Source organism: Mesoplodon mirus (assembly GCF_964341445.2).
Source record: "Mesoplodon mirus genome assembly, chromosome: X".
NCBI classification, from domain to species: Eukaryota; Metazoa; Chordata; class Mammalia; order Artiodactyla; family Ziphiidae; genus Mesoplodon; species Mesoplodon mirus.
Genome location: NC_138981.1, coordinates 139,660,172 through 139,685,743, shown reverse-complemented (window position 1 = coordinate 139,685,743; position 25,572 = coordinate 139,660,172). Strand labels below are relative to the sequence as shown.

Here is a 25,572-nt window from a genome sequence, read left to right as displayed (position 1 = left end):
CACTTCACCCAGCAAACATTTCTGCATCCTGATTGGCACGTGCGTTCCCGGCATGCAGAAATGCACTGGGGTCAGCAGGGAGGAGGCCCATGGAACTGGCCTTGAACTGTAAACAATAAAGGGGTCTTCCTTCTAACAGATGTCTGTCCCTTGAGCCCAGCAAGTCGTGAAACCAAGCTGAAAGCCAGGCTGTTCTTTTCCTCTCTAGGTACCTGGGGACGAGTCTGCCGCCGGCAGGTGCCCTCTGGGAGCTCAGCTTCTCCCAGGCCGAGACTCGAGCTTAAGTCAACACTGGCATCCTGTGGGCTCCCGGGCGGAACCGCTTCTCTTGAGTCACAGTTTTGTGCTGGCCAGAGGCTGGGAGGCGGTTTTGGCAACTTCCTGCAGCCAAAAGAGTGTTTCGTGCTGATGAACTGCCCCATAACCATCACTCTGGGGCCGTTAGCTGCCTGCCAGCTGGGACCCGTCTCCTGCCCGCTGTCTCCTCTTTCCGTCCCTCCTGCCCTCCGGCAGCTGAGTCCCTCCGGTAGCACGAGTGTTAACAACACCGACGGCTCCACTTCTGAGGAATGAATGTGTGGCTGTCGTGTCTTGTTTTTGGAAAGCCTTCCCAGAGGCCGGTGTTAGGTCAGTGCCCACCTCTATTTTTTCAGTCCTGTTATCATTTCCTTATTTAAATGTGAATATTTAATAAAGGCAGAATTTATTTGGATTACAGGTGGAATGAGCTAGACATTCATTAGTTTGTTCAACAAGATTGCCTGAGCTTGCACCAGGCACCGGGGGGAACGTTTTAGAGAGATTTTTCTCAGCAGTAAACCTCAGCTACCTTACATCTAATAACACAAGACACCGGGTTTTCCGAATGCCTTCCAAATTCACGTATTTCAGGAGAAAGAAGGGGTGGGCCTCCTGCTGGACTGTGAGCTCATTTGTATAAAATAGGGCCAGATTTTCTCCTTTCCAAGACCTTTTGTCTTAGACTTGGTAACGAAGTCTACACTCTCGCCACATCCCAGTTCGTTCACATCACGCCTTTCCTCCTGTGTAGAGAATGCTGTAAGGAACTGTGTGCAGGTTAAATGATTTCATTTAATCCATCCAAAGCACTTTGACCAGTTCCCGGGACATGCGTGTTACCTATTATTATTACTATTGTGCATTCCAAGGGATCGGTGTCACCTCATCGTTCATGGACTCCTTCAGAGACAGTCCCAGGAGCCCTTACCCCTGTGTGCTCAGCTTGAGCAGTGGCGAAGGAACATCCCAAGGGGACACCCTTGGGTGTGAGGGTCATATTATTTCATTTGTAAGTGTCCAGTTCAGAAATGATGAGAAACCACCCAGGACATTGAGTGGCACTTAGGTCTCCGTACACGAGGAAGGTCAAGTCCACGTCACGTAGAGTGGCACACTTATCTCTGCCGAACAGTCCTCCTCAGGGTTCCTCCTTCCACATCACAGAGATCCAGGACTTGTCTGCTTCTCTTGACAAGGCCTGGAAGCGGAACCCGTGGGCCAGGCCGTCTCCAGGACAATCACAGGAAGCTATTCCACGCCTGCGACAAGTCCCGGCTCTATGTGGTGGCAGGCAGAAGGTTACAGGCCATCAGGCTGAAGGGTCACCAGCAATCCCGGCTCCTGGAAATTCCCGACCCACCGCCCTCAGGTCCCCTGGCTTTTGTGGGCCCCCTTGGCGAGGAAGTAGAAGGCGGAGAGAAGGGGCCCCCTTGAGTAAAGCACAGCAGAAAATAGAACATTAACCAGGACTTTGTTTCTTTGTTTCTTCAATGATGTTCGCCTTTTGCAACACATAACCACACCCCAAGCTTCCTGAGTGTTTTCAAGGTGTTTTCAAGGTGACACCACTGGGAAGAAAATGGGAGCTGGGCTTAAAGGAGCGGGTCTTGGGAAGTTACTATAAACCTCCAGGTTGTTACCAAATGCTTTCTTTCATCTCGTGTTCTGGGACCATATCCAAGATTCCCGGAGGCCTTACAAATGGCAGTTGGTGATGGAGTTGTTAGGTTTTCTAAACACTCACTAACATTTACTAAGTATCCGTTAATAGCAGCACAAGGAGAAGAAAAGCACAGTGGGGGAAATGTGTTCCAGTCAGAAGAACGGGGATGAAGAAAGGTGTAAAAGGAAATGAAAATTCACTCAGTCAGACAAGAGCCAGTCTTAGTCCTCTTGCCTCTTTTCCCTCCATGTCTTCTGGACTCCAGCGAAGAATGTTTGTGTGTGAAGGGACAGAAAGATTCCACTTTGGAGCTAGATCGGGGAAAGAGCTTAGACAGTTCCGCATGACAGGACAGTCTGCGGAAAGCTAACACTCCACCTCTCTGAGGACCAGCTTCTTTTTCTGGAACATTAGCTGCCTTGACCACTTCACAAGATTATAAATACAAGTTGTTCCATTCGGGGGACTCTGAGCACTTGGTAACACATGACACAATAATAGTACCTGCCTGGTCATAAAGCAGCCTCCGATTCAGCTTCGACCCCTCCCTCCCTCAGGCCCACCATTTGGCCACCACCCCCTCTTTAGCTTCATCCTCTGTCACTCTAACCTTCCTGGCACCCACAAATTCGTCCATGTGGTATATTCTGTCATAGCACATGGCCCTCGAGACCATCATGAGCATCCTGCGAGCAGGGCCTGGTGATGCTCATCTCTGCATCCCCTGCATGCGACTCATTCCATAAACATCTTTGTGCCAGAGTACTGAGTCCATTTCCACTGGATGTAATGATTGATGCATTTAGATTGAAATTGAGCATCTTACTTGTACTTTTGATGTGCTCCCCACTTCCTGTAGGTTTCCTTTTCTGTACTTCCTTGAGTTCTTTTGGATTGAGCATCTTTTTGTAAACTTATTTAGAAACTTAACTAGATCCCCAGGAGTTTGTAAACAAACAGGAGCTGCTGTAGGTTTCACCTGTTGTACGTGCGTGTGTCTGTGTGTCTCAGTGCAGTTTCATTGCACGTGTAGATTCCTGTGGCCACCACTGCAATCAATATACAGATCTGTTCCAACATGAGGATTCCTCCTGTTAAGCTTTTCTAGCCAGCCCTCCCCCCAGTCCTGCCCTCACAGAGCACACAGGCTAGATGGGCACAGGCTAGAGTCCCAGGGCGAGCTGGAGACCACCTGATGTTCATTGGCCAGATCTTGGTTTCTAAAGTTCCTTTCTTCTGCATGTAATTTCTCATGCTCCTCAAACAAGTTCCACTTCCAACTTTGTACCACAGAATTTGCACACAATGCGAACGCTTTTCACACTAGAGCTCAGAAGCCCAACACATGTAAGCAATCAGAACAGACTCAGATTTTGGAGTCTGAGCCCCAGATCCTGGAGCCCTGGACACTCCGGGCCAGGGCAGCATGGAGCACATCCACAGGTCCAAAGGGGAAGAGGCCTGCACAGTTCCTTGGGCAGCTTGAGTTGAAAACTGCCCTGGCTCAGATGACAGTAATATTGAAGGATCAAAACCCACAGTTCCAAGTGCAGCTCGATGGAGGTTTCATTCCCTCAGCCCGAGTTGGAAAGCTGGGTGATGCCGGCAGCTTGCTGATGGGTCCTGTGCACATGCGGAGGAAATGATTTCATAGCTTTGGGATTTCACCACTGCAGAGGGGTCAGGGGGCCAATTCCGCTGAAACAAAGGGACAGTAATCACTCTGGCCAGAAGAGCAGTTTAAATCAGAGGTGTCTCTTTACAGCCTCAGAGACTTGCAGGATGTTTCTCAGTTCACTTCAGTGTCTTTCGACGATGGATACAATCCAGACAGGGCACTTCACTTTTATTGGAGTGAATTCTGGAGCCCAAGAAGTGAAACTTGCTTAACCCAGCCAGGTTTATTTTATTGTGCAAATAGAACTGAGTGTAGGAATAAAGTGCTCAAACTTCGAACCTTTGTCCATGGTAATCTTCAGCCTCAATAGCCTGTGTTATTAACTGAGAAAGGCTCATCTTAGAAGTGTGTAGCTAGGGCTTCCCTGGTGGCACAATGGTTAAGAATCCACCTGCCAATGCAGGGGACATGGGTTCGAGCCCCGGTCTGGGAATATCCCACATGCCGCGGAGCAACTTAGCCTGTGCGCCACAACTACTGAGCCTGTGCTCTAGAGCCCGCGAGCCACAACTACTGAGCCCGCATGCCTCAACTACTGAAGCCCGCGCGCCTAGAGCCCGTGCTCCACAACAAGAGAAGCCACTGCAATGAGAAGCCCACGCACCGCAACAAAGAGTAGGCCCCGCTCGACGCAACTAGAGAAAGCCGGTGCACAGCAACAAAGACGCAACGCAGCCAAAAATAAATAAAATTAATTAATTAAGAAAAAGCAAATAAATGTGTAGCTGACACCCCAGTGTACTCAATGTGTGGATGGAGCATTTACTGTGGTTGACTTAAAAGGCTCGGACCAAGCCTTGCCTGACTGCCTCAGGTCCAGCTTCGAGAACTTGTCTGTCTGGTTCCCCATCACATCCCCAGTTCCTAGCACGTAAATATGTGATGAGTAAATCCTGGTGATGAGGTTTGTTATGAACCCACAAAGCTAGTCATGTTTCTCAAGAGTAGTGTTTTAAACCTAGGTCCAGGGCACTGTGAAATCATGTGGAATTAGTTCACTCAACAAGTATGAGCATGGTCTCGAAGCTGGACCTTAGGCATGGATCTGAAGTTTCTGGGAAAGATCTAGGTTGGAAACATAATTTTGTAAATCATCAGCAAACAGATGGTTGTTAAGAGAAATGATACTGGGTGAGGCCATGAGGGAAAGTGTGTGTAGTTCAATAAGGGAAAACCATCCAGAACAGCATGTGTGTGCTCACACGGGCGCGCACACACGTTTCTTTTTTTTAATTAATTAATTGTATTTTGGCTGCCCTGGGTCTTAGTTGCGGCATGCAGGCTGTTTAGTTGTGGCATGTGGGCTCTTAGTTGCGGCATGCATGTGGGATCTAGTTCCCTGACCAGGGATCGAACTTGGGCCCCCTCTGTTGGGAGCACGAAGTCTTAACCACTGGACCACCAGCAAAGTCCCTGCACACATGTTTGTGATGAGAGAAGGTCCATGAATTTCATCATGTTTCCTAAGGGGTTCACAACCCATAAAAGGATAGGAATTCAGTGTTGAAATGGTCCATCTTGAACTCCCTTTTCATCCTTGGCCAGTTAGGTACCTTTAGAAAGGGCGCTGCTTCTATGCATCACAATCTGTAGAGATGCTTGTTTAAAATGCACATTCCTGGGCCCCAAGCCAGCCCTGGTGAGTAAGGCTTTCTGGACATGAGGTCCAGGAATGTGCATTTTTAGCAGGTCCCTGGGGAGTCTGTTCATTTCTCCCCAGGGAGCTGCTAAAACTGCACTTTCGGTTCACTGAGCACTTCTTCGATGCTTAAGATGTTGTTCTACACATGCAGTGACTGTTTCATTTCAGATATTGTACATTTACCTGCACAAGCTCCATTTGGTTCTTGTCTATATCTTCTATCTCTGTCCTCGTTACGTACACATTTTCCTTTAAATGTCATACATTATAAGAGCTGTTTTAAAAATATTGTGTGCTTATTCCATCATCTCTGTCATTTTTTTTTTTTTTTTTTTTTTTTTTTTTGCGGTACGCGGGCCTCTCACTGTTGTGGCCTCTCCTGTTGCGGAGCACAGACTCCGGACGCGCAGGCTCAGCGGCTATGGCTCACGGGCCCAGCTGCTCCACGGCATATGGGATCTTCCCGGACCGGGGCATGAACCCGTGTCCCCTGCATCGGCAGGCGGACTCTCAACCACTGCGCCACCAGGGAAGCCCCTCTCTGTCTATTGTATGATTTTTCTCCTGATTATGAACCACATTTTCGTGCTTCTTTGCATTTCTAGTAATTTGGGGGGAATGCTTTACATCATAAATATTATATTGTTGGGTGTCTGGGTTTCATTGTCTTCCTTTAAAAAGTGTTGAGCTGTCTTTGTCAGGTAATTCAGTAACTTGAAAGCTTCTGAGGTGTGGCCTTTCTAGAGTCTCTACTGAATGTTTCAGGTTTCTCCACTTGAGTTGGTCTGAATACCTCCCAGCCCTGTGTGAGCTCGGGTAGTCATTCACTTTGTGGGTGTCCAGGAGTTGTTTTTGGATTCACCTCATGGGGTTTCATCCAATACATGTGGGTGTTAGTATTCAGCCAAAGTCCTGTGAGGGAATTCCCAGGTAGATATCTGCAGCTCTTTCTTTACCTTCTTTTCAGCACCCCCTCTTTGGTGCCTTTCCCTACAAATTGCAGCTACCTCAGCCATCCAGAATGCTGATCTGTCTTCTCAACTCTGCCAGTCATATTACATTAGGGCCCACCCTAATGACCTGATTTTAACTTGATACCTCTGTAAAGACCCTGTCTCCAAATAAGGTTACCTTCTGAGGTATTGAGGATTAGGACTTCCAGACAGGAATTTTTTTGGGGGGTGAGGGGAACAGTTCAGTCCGTAACAGGGAAACTTAGATCCAAGTCTCAGTCCCTCTTCCCTTGCAAGTGCTTGTACCTTTATTTAACCTGGGGGGTGGTTCCTCTTTATCAAGAAACCAACCAGGAGGTGTTTGTAAACACAGAATCAGCAACGGGCCTGTGATCTCAACACACCTTCCTAGAGGAGTTCAGTTTTACCTTCTTCATATTTGAGAAATGAGCACAAACACTTTTCCACAAGGTTACAGGATGTTGCAGGTTTTTGTTGCTGGAGATGATACTGGTGGGCTGGCTGAAAAGGCTGATGGGGAACATCTTTCTATGGTCAGAGCTAGAAGAGCCCTCAGGGCCCATCGGTGTGCAGCGGGAGAAGCAATTTGCCCAGGGCAAACTGACAGTGTTTTGCTGTGGAATCCCGCAATCCTGCCCTTGGCACATAGTGAATGCAGCATGAACATGCCCTAGGCAGAGAAATCTCTTCTTTGCATTTTTAAATGTTTTTATCACTCAAAAGAGCATCCCCTAGACACTATAATACAATGGAATGTCACTCAGCCATAAAAAAATGTAAAACAATGCCATCTGCAGCAACAGGGATGGACCTAGAGATGACCATGCTAAGTGAAGTCAGTCAGACAGAGAAAGACAAATCTCATATGATATCACTTATATGTGGAATCTAAAAAAGCAATACAAACGAACTTATTTACAAAACAGATACAGACTCACAGACATAGAAGAGAAACTTATAGTTACCAAAGGGGGTGGGGAAGGGATAAATTAGGAGTTTGAGATTAGCAGATACACACTATTATATATAAAATAACCAACAAGGACCTACCGTATAGCACAGGGAACTATATTCAGTATCTATCTCATAATAACCTATAATGGAAAAGAATCTGAAAAAGAATATATGTATAACTGAATCGCCGTGCTGTACACCTGAAACTAACACAACATTGGAAATCAACTATACTTCAGTAAAAAATAATCCCACAGAAATTTTCTGATACATCTTTTAAGACTCATTTACTCCATAGATCACCTCTGTCCTTTCTTTTTCTTGTCATTTATCTGTTGAACAACCTGGGCCTTTGATCACAGAATTTCCCACTGTCTGGCTTTGCGGGTGGAACTTTCACGTCTGTTCGTTCCTCTTCATAAGTTAGCAACTGTTGAGGCTGAACACCTCTACCTATGATTTCACTGTGGACAGCAGAATGGTGAGATTCTAATTCTATCATTGGTTTTCCTTTGTTAAGCAGAATACATTTATGAAAAGAAAATGAAGTGGTTCCATCACAGCCTCTGAGGATGACAAATTCTTTTTTCTCTTTTAATATCATGATGAACTCCCAGATTTAAACATATCTGATGGATTTCAAGCCACCGTAATTATTATATTTATTAAAGCTCAAGTTGTTCCATCTTCGACCAGTGGGAGTATCTTCAGATTGGCTCCTGAGTCCTTTTGATAACTTCCTTGTGGAACAGTGTCACGGTGAAGAGCTTCACTTTGGTGCTGGCTGCTCGCTTTCAAGGGTCTTTGTCACATGACTCTCGCTTCCAGAAGCCCAGAAGCCTGGTTTCACCTACTTAGCAAAGAGCTCCAAGAACACGTTATTTCTGCTTTTCTATAATCACAACTCTTAGGCAGAGATTTTAAAACCTGAGGGGAGGGCGTGCTGGTGAGTTTTGCATGCAGACTGCGCTAGATGCTGCTGCTTCCTTGGCCCTTCTTCACTCTCAGCTTGGCTACCACGTCGTCCCGGAGGATGTCTCTTGTGTATGCCCGTAGCATTTTGGCTCTCCCTTTTTGTAGCACTGATCTCGCTGACTGCAGTTGTCTGTTTACCCATATGCCCACTTCCCCTGCTGCCCACGAGACTGAGGGGCAGGGCCCATGGCTTGTTGACCAGTGGCTAGCATATTAGGGTGCCAACAGATAACTGCCGAATGAATGTCTGTGTCATTCTTCTCCTACCAGAGCGCTCCTTACCTGGGGTTGAAATCTACCCATTTCATATTTCCACCCCTCTCGGCATCCCAGCTACATGGTGAGCTCTTTCAGGGACCAGTTCTAACCCCCTTCCCCATCTCCACCATCTGGCAGGATGCATTGTGGACCCCTCCCCCCCCGCCCACCAACACTATTATTAAAGGATAAGAAATGTGTTTCTATAAAACTAAGAGCAGTTAACTTGAAACTTGTTTCAGCATCCAATTTGACTTCCTCTTTTAGAATCATTTTTGGGAAGTACAACAAAGTTCCTCTTCACATTTCCCTACCAAAGTGGCCTTTGGAAAGTTTGGGGTACCCCGGGCACCCCAGGGCGTTCTCTCATCCTGACGGTGATGCGGGAGCTCCTTCCACCCCATCCAGTACCATGTTTTTTGTGACAGGAATTGATTGAATGATTAATGCTTCTCTTCCTCGTCCACCACTCCCAGGAGCCTACAAACATGCTGTTATTTCTCTCGTCTTAAAAACAAGGACTTAATTACACTGCTTTGTCCCTCTTCCAAGTGGCCAGATCTCTCCTTAGAGCTTTACCCCATCATTAAAGGCAGGGTTTCCTCCTCTCTGTCGCAACCCCTTGTGGGGTGACCGCCACCCTTCTGATGCTGCCTCTTGCCATGGCCTCAAAGCAGCTTTCAATTCTGAGCCATGATTGCAGGTCTGGTGTGAGAGCCCCCTCTCCCCCTTCATGGCCTCATCAGATGCTCTGCTGCCTCAGATCTCCCAGCCCCTGGGCAGGGAGGGAGCTGAGAACACTGCACACGGTGCCCTTTCCCTTTTCTCCCGGCCTCTGGATGAACGTCGGTGGGCATATAAACATGTCAGGCACACCTGAAGCTGTAGTGGCACGCAGAGCATCATTCTCTTTTCTTTTTTGGTCATGGTAAGCTTTGCCAGATGAGCTGACCTCAAGGCTTGGCTCTTTCCCAGATTCCTACAGCACTAAAGGCAGTTTCTTCCTATTGTTATGGTGCTTCTCAGCAGGGAATTGAGGACCGCTTTAGGCCAGACAATGCCTGCCCCATGCCCGGGCCCCCAGCCCTTATGATGGGCTGACCTAGGGGGTGGACGCAGAAGTGTCTTCCATCTTTAAAAAAATCCCTGGACCCCAGAGCTCTCCCCCTTTACAATCAGACATCTCTAAAGAATTGCCCACAGTCCCCTCTCTCTATTTTTTTTTTACTTCATATTTAGGGATCCTTCCACCCTCACTTGAGTTCAAATCTCTTCCTACAGCTTTGTAGCTGTGTGACCTTGGGCTCATGAATTTCTGTGAACCTCAATGTTTTCATACATAAAATGGACATAAAAATAGTTACCTGTCCCATGGGATAGTTTTTGGAGATGAAATAGGTTATGGTAAAGCCCTTAGAAAACAGTCTCTCCCATGGGAAACAGAACCAGCACGTTACTTAATTCTCTGAGAATTCTACTTGTATTTTAATCTTCATTGGGGATTTTATAGAAAGACAATCACATCAACTTCAGCTAATGATAATCCTCTTTCCCCTCCAATGTACACTATTTTTCTTTTCTGGTTGAGCAGTTCTCTACAAGTTAAATGACCACGTTAGATGGCACTGATTTGAGTGTATGATACTGGCTTTTGGCTTGAGGTAGACAGTGATAAGAAAGCTGCCTTCTTGTTCTTCATTATTGGTTTTTTTTTAAAAAAGCATGGGCACACATAAATTTGTACTGCATGCCTTTGCTGCATCACTTGTGATGACTGCATAGTTCTCATTGACCTGGGGGTGTGAGTCCCATCACTACCCTCCCCATTGATGACCGATCATTAAAATCACTGATGAAAGGCGACTTGAAGAGGCTGCATGGGTCCTTTCAGACAACGCCGCCGGCTGGGCCTCGCGCCTCACTGTTATGGTGGGCAGTGTCCTCGTTGTCTGCTGTCCTCGTCCGGCCGGCGGAGTCTGAGAAGCCGTGTCCACTTGCCTCCCCACAGGCCTGGCGCAGGCGCTGGTTCGTGCTGCGGCGGGGCCGCCTGAGCGGCGACCGCGACGTCCTGGAGTACTACCGCAGCCAGCGCGCCCGCAAGCCCATCCGCGCCATCGACCTCAGCGAGTGTGCCGTCTGGAAGCACGCGGGCCCGGGCTTCGTTCGTAAGGAATTCCAGAACCATTTCGTGTTCGTTGTCAAGACTGCATCTCGCACGTTCTATCTGGTGGCCAAGACGGAGGAAGAAATGCAGGTGTGGGTGCACAGCATCAGTCAGGTCTGCAACCTCGGCCACCTGGATGACAGCGCAGGTAAGAGGGGACAGGGGGCTCCTGAGGCTAAGGGCGGGCGGGGGCCGCTGCGCTTGTGCCAGGGAGCTCCGGAAAGGACCCGGCGGCCGAGCCACGAGCCACGGGCGCTGCCCCCGGAGCGTGACGGGCCACTTCGGTGGCTTCAAAGCCTCACCTTGGCTTTGCTCTGGTGAGCTGCAGTGGAAGCAAAACGTGGGTGGGGACGTGCTGTCCGGCTCTGATTTTCCCCATGCTGCTGCTGCCAGTTTTTCTAGAAATATCAAATATCACTGTCTTTAAAAAATTCTAGGAACTCCAGCTTTTCTGTTGCCTACTGCGTTGTTCAGTACTAGAAGGTAGAAAGACAGAACTAAGCTACTTGTCGTAGGCAGGTAATGTTTCCTCTTATCTCCAAGTGGCTCAAGGTCTCTGCAACGGAAATGAGCTCTAAGTTTGCTGTGAGCCATTTCTGGGCAGTGGAAGCAAATGACCCATGAGGCTCTTTTTCTCTCACTCTTGCTCTCTCTCTTTTACACACACACACACACACACACACACACACACACACACTACCCTTTCTATATAATGTACTGGGTATAAAGCACTTGGGGTTACAGTGAACTCCCCTTCACGGATTTTGTTTTTGAGGCCCTGGCACCATGCCCTGATCTTCAAACTATGAGACTTCGAATCTGCTTTCTTTTAGTCTCTTAGTCTAGCCGGCAGAACCTTACCCCTAAATCCCATGGTCTACAGTTGCTTCAGCATTTCCCTCGTTACTGATGCTTATCATCTTCCACTGAAATACCCACATTCTAACGCTAGGTGGCGCGGAAGAGTCAGAGTTGCATCTCTCTTTAGACGGACGTGAGGGTGTGTGTGCTTCCTGCCAGCAAAGTCCTTTTCTTTTCATGACCCAGGGAAGCTTACTAAGTGAAGCTACTCGGTCACACCGCTGCTCACTCTTCACCCCAGTCCATACATTCAGCCCACACTAGATACATATTTTTGTGTCATGTTATGTGTCTCCTCTGTTTGTTTCCTCATCTGGGAGTTATGCTAAAATATAGGTACATAACATGTGTCCCAATATCCTAAGGGGAACAGAAACAAGTAAGGCACCAGGCAGAAAACAGAAAGCTCTGGCCTGAAGTTGGAGGAAGCCAGAACCCCCCATGACCTCTTTTGTTCCCTGTAGCCCCCCTCAGTTTTGACGACGATGTAGGGGCTAACTCCTCTTCATCTGAGAACCAGGCCTGTTTTAGCTCGTCTCATCCGCAGACCGATTCTGTGGCATATGTACTATGAGCATAAGCACTTTACGGATGAGGAAGCTTGGAGCAAGCAGGTAACTTGCCCAAGGTCAGGACAGCTAGATACTAGAGCCTGGACTTGAACCCAGGCAGTTCTGGACCACTCTGACTCAGGAATCCTGAATTCCTGCCAACTTGGTTCAAAAGGGAAATAGAAGCAGGAATTTCATTGGGAGTTTATGAATGTGGACTTTACCAGCCATCACAACTCTTTATTTCTTTCATTCCTTTTCTTAGACATCACTAACAGTCAATCATTAACGCTGTGAGGGTAGAGTTAGAGCGGTTCCAGGCACATAGTAGGTGCAAGAGTAGGTATCTATATAGACATAAATAGACATATATCTACATATGCATGTCTGCATATGTGCACAAATGCTTATGTAAGTCTGTGTACATATATTTGTTATGCATAAATATGTGTGTGTTTACATATATATAAAATGTAAGTATATTTGTTGAGTGAATAAACAGTGATGCAGAGCTGTGGCCGAGGGCCATGAAGAGGCTGTGTGTAGACTACCTAACTGCAGATTTTTAGGCCAAGAGTCCTTGGATTTTTTGCTCTTAATTGATTCAGCACTTCACTCTTGGAACATTGGCCTTCTTCCCCAGACATTGTTTATGGCTTGGGGAAATGGTCTCCGTCAGTACAAACACCAGCTGTGATTTGCATCTTCTCTTTGGCCTCTTAGATGCCATTTGAGGAACTGTGTTCTAGCCATTCTTAAACGTTCAGCTGGGAAATGATTTCTCCTGCAGATTGTGTGGAGAGTGGCTCTCGTGCGCCTTCCTGCGTGCAGCCCTCTGCCTCCAGCTCCCTTCGCACCACCCCTGCTGTCAGCTCCCTGCCAAGAGATGACCCAAGCACTAGTACTGTAGCCACTGAGGAAACCGGAAGTGAGTCAGAGCTTCTCTTCCTTCCTGATTATCTGATTCTATCCAACTGCGAGACGGGAAGACTGCACCACGCCAGGTACGCCTCCGGCCGTTTAGCTGCAGCATCTTCTAGTGGGTGTATGTACACTGCCCTCTCTTCCTGCTGCCGTCAGGGCAGGGACAGATCCCTATCAACCACTACCAAGGCCGAAGCTTGTGGCACACCAAGCAGAATGACTCATGCATTTCAGCACTGTGGCTTTCCTTTCTAACCTTGCATTTTCATACGTATCTTACACTTTGAGGATGAAAAAAATCAACGAGCCATTTTCTTCCCCAGCATCAAGGGCTTGGTGTCACCGAGTGTTGTAGAGGCGACATTAGAGGCATGGGTGGCTGGGTGCCAAGGGTGTAGCAGTACCAACTACCGCTGCCTGGGACTTGCTGCCTCTCAGTCAAATGTATGTGCTTTTCTTCCCTCAGTCTCCCCACCAGATGTGACAGCTGGTCAAACTCAGAGCGTTCACTGGAACAGGTGTCCTTTGACGACGTTTTTGTGGACGGCCCGCAGCCACTGTCCTCCGGGAACCTGGCCTGCCTCTCACGCCCTGGGAACAGTTCTCAAGAGGCCCCTTCCACGAGGCCCCCGGCTGCCCTGATCTGGACGAGAGATGTCAGTGGCCCGTCCAGGGACCACTTTTCTTTACCAGTGCTGGAAACTTCCTTAAACTCCACCATCCAGGTAGATCAAAACCAAGCTTCCTTGCCCTATGGGGTAAAAGAACTAGATGTTATGTCCAACACGCCACCTCCCCGCCCCCCTAAGCCAAGCCATCTCTCTGAACGGCGCCACGAGGACCAGCTCCTGTGCGGTGGGCCCAGTAGCATCAAGAAGCCAGAAGGCACTGTGGTACCGAGAAGAATCTCTCTCTCTGGCTTAGAGAACATGAGAACCTGGAAAGGTAAGTGTCCGATGCTAAACTTCACTACCGAGAGAAGCCTGGCTTCTCTTGCCTCCTTGTGTCCACATGAGGACATTGTCCAGCGTCCTTTGCTCAGGCCAGTCCAGTGTCCCGGCACGGTCAGGCTCTGGGTGGAAGCGCATACCCCAAGCAGCAGCCCTCACTCCCAGGCTCCCCACCCGCCCCGCCGGGAGAGGTATACGTGGGTCCCTGTAGACGCTGAAAGAGGTCAGATCCCTGGTCCCCTAGTCATGCCCTTGCCCACACGATGGGCTCCCCACCTGAGACCACGCTCCTGGTGTTTGTTTGGAGCCACTCCAGGATCCACTTGGTACAGAAGGCGGTGTCTTTTGCCTCAGCTGGGCCCAGTTCCATCCGTTTCCTTTCACATGCAGACTGAGCGCTGAGGTGGGAGACCATACCTCTTGTCTCCATTTTTCAACAATCCAATCAGCCTCATCCATCATCCCACCTGACATGTTCTTTCCAAATTCTACCTGGCTGAAGTGATGTGGCTTTTTGCCAAGCTATCACCATCAAGGTAATTCTAACCTAGCCCTATCAGCTTGGTCCCTGTTTGGCCTTTTTCTGGAACTCTGTTGATTCTCACAGGGTTGCCTTGCATGCGCACTCTCTCTCTTCCTTTCTCTCTCTCCTTCCCTCCCTCCCCCATCTCTCTCCCTCACTCCCTCTCCCTCTTCCTTTCTCTCCCTCCCTCCCTCCCTCCTTCTCTCCCTCTCTCTCCCCTCTCCTCTTCTCTATCTCCATCCAAACGTTGGATTCTTTTACACGAAGGTAAACAAAGGCTAAAACTCATGGAAATAGAGGTTTTGACCATGAAACAGAGACCAAAACAACAGTGCTGGATGGAAGCCAAATGGCTGTGATAAGGCAGAGGGGACGCGTCCCATGGATTGTTCTGCCTTCCCCATGGAGCTCCCCCAGGAACCGATGTCTGTAGGCGGCGGCGGCAGAGTGGGGTCAGGTTCGTCATCATCCTCGTGGGGCTCCAGTGACCTGGCAGCCTTGATTGTCCCCGAGGCTCTCCAGCCCCCCTCTGCCATCGGTGAAGTGCCCGTGGTGCGGAGCCTGCGTCTCAGCTCTGCTGTCTCCCATCGGGCCCCCTGCTGCGGCCAGCACCACTGCCACTCTTTTTTTTGGTGGGGGGAGGGGCTACTAAATTATTTTATTGTAAGGAATAGTAGAAATGAAAGAACTTAAGTGGGTGCTTTGGTACAACTTATAGAAAAGGTTAAGGTAACCACGACATTCATGCCCCGCCTTGGCGACCAGGGAAGTCACCCCCACCCCGAGGCTGGCTCATTGTCACCGTGTTCCAAGGTGTGCTTGTCAAAGAGAGACAAGCTGGTGTCATCGTCACCCAGTTTGTTGATGGATCTCACCTCTTATTCAGCTGATGAGTCTCAGTGAAATGACACAAGCGGGGGTTGTGTTGTCAGTCGTCACTTTTTTTCAAGTGCAACACATTCTGTTGCATTCAGCTGCTTGCTCTCCAAGTCGTCATGGTTTAATTTCTTGATTTCATGACGATTTTGGGATTCAGCCACCTTGTTGGTTCTGCCCAAACAATGTTGAATAGGAAGAATTTCTGGAAACAATTAAACAATACAGAAATACATACTATCTCTTCTTTTTAAAGCATAAATGAAATCTGAATATATTTACTGTAATACAACTCGTTATCCTGAGATCACACCACCACCATTCTTGCCTGCCTCTAATCTGTTCTCCACACGAAGTCAAGTGGTCTCTTAAAAAATGTAAATCAGATAGTCAGTTCCTTGCTAAAAACCAATCTGACGACTTCTCTTCGCACTTGGGATAAAATCTAAATTTCTTAGCATAGCGTGCAAGGCCCACTGGGATCTATCGTGCCTACATCCCTTATCCTTCTTTTATTTTTCTTCCGGTTTTATTGAGATGTAATTGACGTACAGCACTGTATGAGTTTAAGGAATACAGAATGATCTGACTTACACACATCGTGAAATGATGACCACAGTAAGTTTTGTGAGCATCTATCATCTCATGTAGATACAACAAATAGAAAAAATATTTCCTTCTGATGAGAACTCTTAGGATTTACTCTTGTTAACAGCTTTCGTATATGACATGCAGCACTGTTATTTATATTTATCTTGTCCTGCACTCCATCCCTAGTACTTATTTATCTTAGAACTGGAGGTTTGTACTTTTTGACCACCTTCAGACCTTCATCCAATTCCCCCTCCCCCAATACCATACTCTCAACTAGGAGTGAAAGCGCAGAGTCCTAACCACTGAACCACCAGGGAATTCCCCTTCCTATTTTACTTCTGTCTGTAATTTTTATGGTTTTTAGTGAAATCTTGCATATCTCATTAATGTATTCCCATGCATTTGTTATTTTTTACGTGAGTGCCAACGGTATTTTACTTTAAATAATTTCTTTGCTGTTGCAATCAAATAAATTAGCTTTATATTTTGATTTTGTATCTACCTTTTCTAAACTATATATTTATTTGCATTTTCTTTGTATACAATCATATCACATGCAAATACTAATAACTTTGTTTTTCTTTTATAACATATCTTTCATTTTCTTTTTCTTACGTCACTGCTTGGGGTAGGAGGCCAGGACATCTTTGAATAGTAGTATTAATAACAGGGACCCTTGTCTTATTCCCAATCTCACATGGAAAGCTTCCAGTGTTTCACCATTCTAATGTGGTTTGCAGCAGACTTTTATAGACACCATTCATTAGATTAAGGACATTCTCTGATATTCCTACTTTGCCAAATGTTATTTTTTAAAATCATGAAAAGGTATTGAATTTATTGAAACATTTTATGATCATGTGATTTTTTTCTCCTTTATCCTGTTAACGTGAAGAACTTCACTGGCCAATTATTTTTTGCAGTATAGTTGGTTTACAATATTATATTAGTTTCAGGTGTATAGCATAGTGATTCAGTATTTTTACAGATTATACTCTGTTAAAAGTTATTACAGGGACTTCCCTGGCAGCCCAGTGGTTAGGACTCGGCGCTCTGACTGCCGGAGCCCGGGTTCAGTCCCTGGTTGGGGAACTGAGATCCTGCAATCTGCGCAGCATGGCCAAAAAAAAAAAGTTATTCCAAAGTAATAGCTATAATTCCCTGTGCTGTACAATATATCCTTGTTGCTTATCTATTTTACACATAGTACTTTATACCTCTTAATCCCCTACCTTATCTTGCCCCTCCCCCTTTCCCTCTCCCCAGTGGTAAACACTAGTTTGTTCTCTATATCTGTGAGTCTGCTTCCGTATTGCTATAATACATTTATTTGTTTTATTTTTTAGATTCCACATACAAATGATATCATACAGTATTTGTCTTTCTCCATCTGACTTACTTATTTCACTAAGCATAAGAGCCATCCACATTACTGCAAATGGTAGAATTTCATTCATTTTTATGGCTGAGTAATATTCCATTGTATATATGTACCACATCTTCTTTATCCATTCCTCTGTTGATGGACACTTAGGTTGCTTCCATGTCTTGGCTATTTTAAATACTGCTGCTGTGAACATTGGGGTGTATGTGTCTTTTCGAATTAGAGTTTTCATTTTTTCCTGATATTTGCCCAGCAGTGGGATTGCTGGATCATATGGTAGCTCTAGTTTTAGTTTTCTGAGGAACCTTCATGCTATTTTCCATAGTGACTACACCAATTTACATTTCCACCAACAGTGTACAAGGGTTCCCTTTTATCCACATCCTCACCAGCCTTTGTTATTTGTTGCCTTTTTGATGATGGCCATTCTGACAGGTATGAGGTGATACCTCATTGTGGTTTTGATTTGCATTTCTCTAATAATTAGAAATTTGGAGCATCTTTTCATGTGCCTGTTGGCTATCTGTATGTTTTCTTTGGAAAAATGTCTATTCACTTCTTCTGCCCATTTTTAAATCAGGTTGTTTGTTTTTTTGACATTGAGTTTTATGAGCTGTTTATATATTTTGAATATTAAACCCTTGTTGGTCATATCATGTGCAAATATTTTCTCTCATTCTGCAGGTTGCTTTTTGTTTTGTTGGTGGTTTCCTTTGCTGTGCAAAAGCTTTTTAAGTTTAATTAGGTCCTGTTTGTTTATTTTGCTTTTATTTCTTTTCCTTAGAAGTTGGATCCAAAAAATATTGCTATGATTTATGGCAAAGAGTGTTCTATGTTCTCTTCTAGGAGTTTTATGGTTTCAGGTCTTGCAGTTAGGTCTTTAATCCATTTTGAGTTTATTTTTGTATATGGTGTGAGGAAATGTTCTAATCTCACTGTTTTACATGTAGCTGTCCAGCTTTCCCAGCACCACTTATTGAAGAGACTGTCTTTTCTCCACTGTATATTCTTGCCTCCTTTGTTGTAGATTAATTGACCATAGGTGTGTGGGTTTATTTCTGGGCTCTCTATTCTGTTGCATTGATCTATGTGTCTGTTTTTGTGGCACTATCATTCTGTTTTGATTAATGTAGCTTTGTAGCATCGTGTTAAGTCTGGGAGGGTTATGCCTCCTGCTTTGTTCTTTTTCCTCTGGATTGCTTTGGCATTTCAGGGTCTTTCATAGTTTCATTCAGGGTCAAAATCCATATGAATTTTGGGATTATTTGTTCCAGTTCTGTGAAAAATATGGGTATTTTGATAGGGATTGCATTAAATCTGTAGATTGCTTTGGGTCCTATGGACACTTTAACAATATTAATTTTTCCAATCCAAGAGCGCAAGATATCTTTTCATTAGTTTGTATCATCTTCAGTTTCCCTCATCAGTGTTGTATAGTTTTCAGAGTATAGGTCTTTCACCTCCTTGGTTAAGTTTATTCTTGGTTATTTTATTCTTTTTGATGCGATTTTAAACAGGACCATTTTCTTGCTTTCTCTTTCTGATAGTTCATTATTAGTGTATAGAAATATGACAGATTTCTGTATATTAATCTTGTATGCTGCAACTTTGCTGAATTCATTTATTAGTTCTAATAGTTTTTTGTGGAGACTTTAGGGTTTTCTATGTAAAGTATGTCATCAGCAAATACTGACTGTTTTACTTCTTCCTTTCCAATTTGGTTGCTTTTTATTTCTATTTCTTGTCTGGCTGCTGTCGCTAGGACTTCCAATACTCTGTTAAACAGAAGTGGTCAGAGTGGGCATCCTTGTCTTGTTCCTGAATTCAGAGGAAAGGTTTTCAACTTTTCACCGTTAAGTATAATGTTAGCTGTGGGCTTGTCATAAATTCCCTTTATTGTTTTGAGATATGTTCCCTCTATACCCACCTTGAAGAGAGTTTTTATCATGAATGGATGTTGAATTTTGTCAAATGATTTTTCTGCATCTATTGAGATGATCATGTGATTTTTATCCTTCCTTTTGTGAATGTGGTGTATCACATTGATTGATTTGCGAAAATTGAACCATCCTTGTGTTTCTGGAATAAATCCAACTTGATTCTTTGATGGTATATGATCCTTGTTATATATTGTTGGATTTAGTTTGCTAATATTTTATTAAGGATTTTTGCATCTATGTTCATCAAAGATATTGACCTGTAATTTTCTTTTTTTGTAGTGTCTTTGTTTGGTTTTGGTATCAAGGTGATGGTGGCCTTGTAGAATGAATTTGGGAGTGTTCTGTCCTCTTCAATTATTTGGAATAGTTTGAGAAGGATAAGTATTAGTTCTTTATATGTTTGTTAGAATTCCCCTGTGAAGCCATTTGGCCTTGGAGTTTTATTTTCTGGGAGTTTTGGGGTTTTTTTAATACAAATTCATTTTCACTACTAGTGACTGGTCTGTTCAAATTGTGTGTTTCTTCTTGTTTCAGTCTTGGCAGGTTGTATATTTCTAGAAATTTGTCCATTTCTTCTAGGTTTTCCAATTCTTTGGCATTAACTATTTGTACTATTCTTTTATGATTTTTTAAATCTCTGTGGGATCAGTTGTTATTTCTCTTGTTTCATTTATTTTGTTAATTTGGGCCCTGTCTCTTTACTTCTTGGTGAGCCTGGCTAAAGGTTTATGAATTTTGTTTATCTTTTCAAAAAAGCAGCTCTTGGTTTCATTGATCTTTTCTATTGTTTTTTGATCTCTATTTATCTCCTCTCTGATCTTTATTATTTCCTTCCTTCTGCTGACTTTGGCCTTTGTTTGTTCTTCTTTTTCTAATTCTTTTAGATGGTAGGTTAGGTTGTTTATTTGAGATTTTTCTTGTTTCTTGAGGAAGGCCTGTATTGCTGTAAACTTCCCTCTTAGAACTGCTTTTGCTGCATTCCATAGATTTTGGAGTGTTGTGTTTCCATTTTAACTTGTCTCAAGTTATTTTCTGATTTCCTCTTTGACTTCTTCATTGACCCATTGATCTTTATTAGCATATTGGTTAGTCTCCACACATTTGTGCTTTTCCTATTTTTCTTTCTATAATTGATTTCTAGTTTCATACTGTTGTTGGAAAAACACTTGATATAATTTCTGTCCTCTTAAATTTGTTGAGACTTGTTCTGTGGCCTAGCATGTGATTTATCCTGGAGAACATTCCATGTGCACTTGAACAAAATGTGTATTCTGCTGTTTTTGGATTGAATGTCCTGTAGATATCTATTAAGTCCAACCAGTCTATTGTGTCATTTAAGACCACTGTTGCCTTACTGAGTTTCTGTCTGGATGATCTGTCCATTGATGTCAGTGGGATGTAAAAGTCCCCTACTATTCTTGTGTTACTGTCAATTTCTTCCTTTATGTCTGTTAGTATTTGCTTTATATATTTAGGGGCTCCTGTATTGGGTGCATATTTGTTAATGAGTGTAATATCCTCTTTTTTTATCGATCCCTTTATCATTATATAGTGTCCTTCTTTGTCTTTTGTTATAGCTTTTGTTTTAAAGTCTGTTTTGTCTGATAGAAGTATTGCTACTCCCACTTTTTTTGTTATTTCTGTTGGCATGAAATATTCTTTTCCATCCCTTCACATTCAGTCTTTGTGTGTCTTTAGCCCTGAAGTGAGTCTCTTGTAGGTAGCATATTGAAGAATCTTGTTTTTAATCTGATCAGCCAGCCTATGTCTTTTTTTTTTTTTTTTTTTTTTTTTTTTGGTACGCAGGCCTCTCACTGCTTTGGCCTCTCCCATTGTGGAGCACAGGCTCTGGACATGCAGGCTCAGTGGCCATGGCTCATGGGCCCAGCCGCTCCACAGCATGTGGGATCTTCCCGGACCGGGGCAAGAACCCGTGTCCCCCACCTCAGCAGGCGGACTCTCAACCACTGTGCCACCAGGGAAGCCCCAGCCTATGTCTTTTGATTGGAGCATTTAGCCCATTGACATTTAAAGTAATTATTGATAGATATGTATTTATTTCCATTTTATTGCTTGTTTTCGGTTGTTTTTGTAGGTCTTCTCTGTTCATTTCTTCTTCTTTTTGTGTCTTCCCTTGTGGTTTCATGATTTTCTTTAGTTTATGTTTGTGTTCCTTTCTTTTTAGTCTTTGTGTATCTATTGTAGGTTTTTCGTTTGTGGTTATCATTGGGTTCATATATGTTGACCTATAACTGTATCTACTTGTTTTAAACTGATAGTCATTTAAATTCAAACAAATTCTAGAAGATTTATATTTTTTACTCCCTTCCCCCACATTTTGCGTTTTTGACGTCATATTTTACATCTTCATGTCTATCCCTTAACTCTTTATTGTAGTTATAGTTGATTTTATAATTTTTTGTACTGTAATCTTTGTACTGGCTTATTTAAGTGGTTGATCCTTAGTCATTACTATATATTTGCCTTTCCTAGTGGGATTTTCCTTTTCCTATAGATTTTTCCTTCTTTTCTGCTTAGAGAAGACCTTTTAACATTTCTTTTAGGGTAGGTTTAGTATTGATGAACTCTTTTAGTTTTTGCTTGTCTGAGAAGCTCTTTATCTCTCCTTTGATCCTAAATGATGATCTTGCTGGGTAGATTATCCTAGGTTGCAGGTTTTTCCCTTTTAGGACTTTGAATCTATCACTCCACTCTCTTCTGGCCTGCAAAGTTTCTGCAGAGAAATCAGCTGATATAGCCTTATGGGGATTTCCTTGTAAATGACTATTTTTCTCTTGCTGCTTTTAGAATTATCTCTTTATCTTTAACTTTTGCCATTTGATTATGATATGTCTTGGTGTGAGTCTGTTTGGGTTCATTTTGTTTGGGACCCTCTGTGCTTACTGTACAGGAAGGAAACAGGATATCTGTTTCCTTCTTTAGGTTTGGGAAGTTTTCAGCCATATGTTCTGCAAATACATTTTCAATGCTTTTCTCTCTCTTTTCTCCTGGAACCCCAATGAAATGAATTGTTGGTATGCTTTTGATAGTACCTAGAGGAATGGAGTTTTTTATATGCTTTGATCCAAATCAAATTAGACCCCTTTGGCAAAGAAGCTTCTGGTCTTCACGACTTGCCTTGCCCTGGTAGAACTACTTCTGAGTGAGCTGGTGAGGGGTAGGGGAGCACCCCAAGCTAAAATGCCACAGATTCTCAGTGTTCTTACCGGATTCCAGTAGTTGTTTTTCATTTCTTCAGTAAATCCTTCCCAGTATAATATACAACAATTTTGTTGTATGCTTTTGGTAAATTTTCAGAGTCCCCAGATAGTTGTGCTTGACTTTTTAAAAATAGTTTTGTACACTTGTATAATTGTTTTTTGGAGAATGGCTTTTCTGAGCTCCTCATTCAGCCATTCCAGTAATACCACCTTCCTCTGTTTGCTAATATTTTTGTGGAGTGAAGTAGAAAAGAATAGCTTTATTGCTTTGCCAGGCAAAGGGAGCTGCAGCAGGCGAATGCCCTTAAAACTGTGTGTCCCAACTTGGAGAGGGTAGTGAGAAGTTTTACAGTAATGGTTCAAAGAGGGTGTGACATTTGTTAATATTTTATTTAGGATTTTTGCATTGTTAATCATAAGTGATATTAGTCTGTACTTTTCTGATATATTTTATGTTTATCAGGTTTAGCTACCAAAGTTATACTTGCATCATAAAAAGAATTAGAAATATTCCTTGATTTCCTAAACTCTTGAACAAATTTGTGAAGCATTGGGACTGTCTGGTCTTTGAAGTTTTGGTAAAATTGTCTGTTGAAACCATCTGATCTTCGTAACTTTGTCTATTTTATTCTTTGGAAATTTTTTGTGTCAATTTTGCTGTAGTGTATTTTTGGGAAAATTATCCATTCCATCTAGATTTTAAAATTTATTTGTGTAAAGGCATGCAGAATTGTCTCTTTTAAAAAAAATTCCTCTGTTTCAATGATAATTTTTTCCTTGTCAATTCTTATTTTGGATATTTGTGCCCCCCTCTTTTATTGATTAGATTGGCTAGTCGGTTGCCTTTAGGTTAATTTTTTTCCCCAGGAAACCAAGATTTTGATTTTTTAAAATTAATTCCACTATTTCTCTGTACTCTATTATTTTTTGCTTTTATCTTTATTTTATCATTTCTTTTCATTTTCTCTATTGTTCTTTTTTAGCTTTGAGCTGGTTATTTAATTCATCTGTTTCATTCTGTCATTATTATTGATATAATGTTTTAATAGATTTTACATTCTGGGTAGAATTGACCATTTATTTATTCCAGGTACTTGATGGACCCTTTCAATATTAGATTCAAGTGTTACTTTATTTGTGGACCTTTTCTTGGATTATGATTTCAATATTTTGTAAAATTAATTTTTATTGGAGAATAGTTCTTTACAATGTTGTGTTAGTTTCTACTGCACAGCAAAATGAATCAGCTGTATATATATACATATGCCCCCTCCCTTTTGGACTCCCTTCCCGTTCACGTCACCACAGTGCATTGAGTAGGTTACCCTGTGCTATACAGTAGGTTCTCATTAGTTATCTATTTTACACATAACATCAATAGTGTATATATGTCAATCCCAATCTCCCAGTTCATCCCACACCCCCCTTCCCCCTTGGTGTCTATACGTTTCTTCTCTACATGTGTGTCTGTATTTCTGCTTTGCAAATGGGATCATCTATACCATTTTTCTAGGTTCCACATATATGGGTTAATATGTGATATTTGTCTTTCTCTTTCTGACTTACTTCACTCTCTGTATGACACTGTCTAGGTCCATCCATGTCTCTACAAATGACCCAATTTCATTCCTTTTTATGGCTAATATTCCATTGTATATATGTACCACATCTTCTTTATCCATTCCTCTGTTGATGGACATTTAGGTTGCTTCCATGTCCTGGCTATTGTAAATAGTGCTGCAATGAACATTGGGGTGCATGCCCCTTTTTGAGTTATGTTTTCCTCTGGGTATATGCCCAGGAGTGGGATTGCTGTGCTGGGTCACATGGCAGCTCTAATTTTAGTTTTTTAAGGAACCTTCATACTATTTTCCATAGTGGCTGTATCAATTTACACTCCCACCAACTGTGCATAAGGGTTCCCTTTTCTCCACACCCTCTCCAGCGTTTGTTATTTGTAGACTTTTTAATGATGGCCATTCTGACCAGTGTGAGTAATACCTCATTGTAGTTTTGATTTGCATTTCTCTAATAATTAGTGATGTTGAGCATCTTTTCATGTTTTTTGGCCATCTGTATGTGTTCTTTGGAGAAATGTCTATTTAGGTCTTCCACCCATTTTTTTATTGGTTTTTTTTTTTGATATTGAGCTGCTTGTATATTTTGGAGATTAATCCTTTGTCAGTTGCTTTGTTTGCAAATATTTTCTCCCATTCTGAGGGTTGTCTTTTCGTCTTGTTTATGGTTGCCTTTGCTGTGCAAAAGCTTTTAAGTTTCATTAGGTCCCATTTGTTTGTTTTTATTTCCATTTCTCTAGGAGTCGGGTCAAAAAGGATCTTGCTGTGATTTATGTCAGAGAGTGTTCTGCCTATGTTTTCCTCTAAGAGTTTGATAGTGTCTGGTCTTAATTCCATCAATCTCCATCACATCTTTCTGAGCTGGGAGTTATTCTCTTGATTTAAGATGATGTTGACTCTTCAGTTTATTTCTCAGAGGCAGCCTGGCTTTTCACATGTCTAAGTTCTAGGAAGACATTTTGCTCTGGTCCCCACGTGCTGAGGGCCCATTTTGGTGGTGTTCCCCACCACCAGCCACCATCTCCTCCTGTGGGCTCTCACAGTCCGGGGCCCCTGACTTTCCTCCTTCTCCACTTGCTCTCTCTCAACATGAGCCAGTGCTCATCTTCCTACTCTTTGAATATTGAGAGTCTCTAGGATTTTATATTTAAACTTTTCTCAACATTTACAACCTAGATCATCTCCTCTACTCTTAGGTTTTGACTGTCATCTCTAAGCAGGTCTCATTTGAATCTAGGCCCATATATCTTGCTACCTTCTGGACATCTCCTATTTCAGTTCAACAGTTATTCTAAGTTTATGTCACATCCGTCTCACAAATGTCTGATCCTGGATTCATCCAGCTCTCCTCTCTCTCCGGATCTGTTCCTGAGGTGCTGACTCTTGCTTCAGAAGTTCATGGTCACTGATTCGCGCTGCTGCTCTGCAAAGGCTTTTATTCACCCTGTGCTCCTGCTCATCACAAGGGCTATTTCATGCCTGCTCCCCTCTCCTCAAACCTCCAGCTCTGTCTCTACCATCTCTAAGTGCAGAAAATTCATGTAACAAATGCAACGAGCATTT

The 25,572-nt window shown here is 43.5% G+C and overlaps 1 protein-coding gene across 1 annotated transcript in view; it reads left to right on the top strand.

Moving 5' to 3' along the window:
• Window positions 1-25,572, top strand: part of GAB3 (GRB2 associated binding protein 3) — a gene marked incomplete at its 5' end in the record, with an annotated part of 57,532 nt that overhangs the window by 14,108 nt on the left and 17,852 nt on the right. Inside the window, 3 exons of the mRNA XM_082610240.1 lie at window positions 10,453-10,756; window positions 12,811-13,024; window positions 13,411-13,889. Coding sequence (XP_082466366.1) covers window positions 10,453-10,756; window positions 12,811-13,024; window positions 13,411-13,889 — 997 coding nt within the window. The remainder of the gene's footprint in view (window positions 1-10,452; window positions 10,757-12,810; window positions 13,025-13,410; window positions 13,890-25,572) is intronic.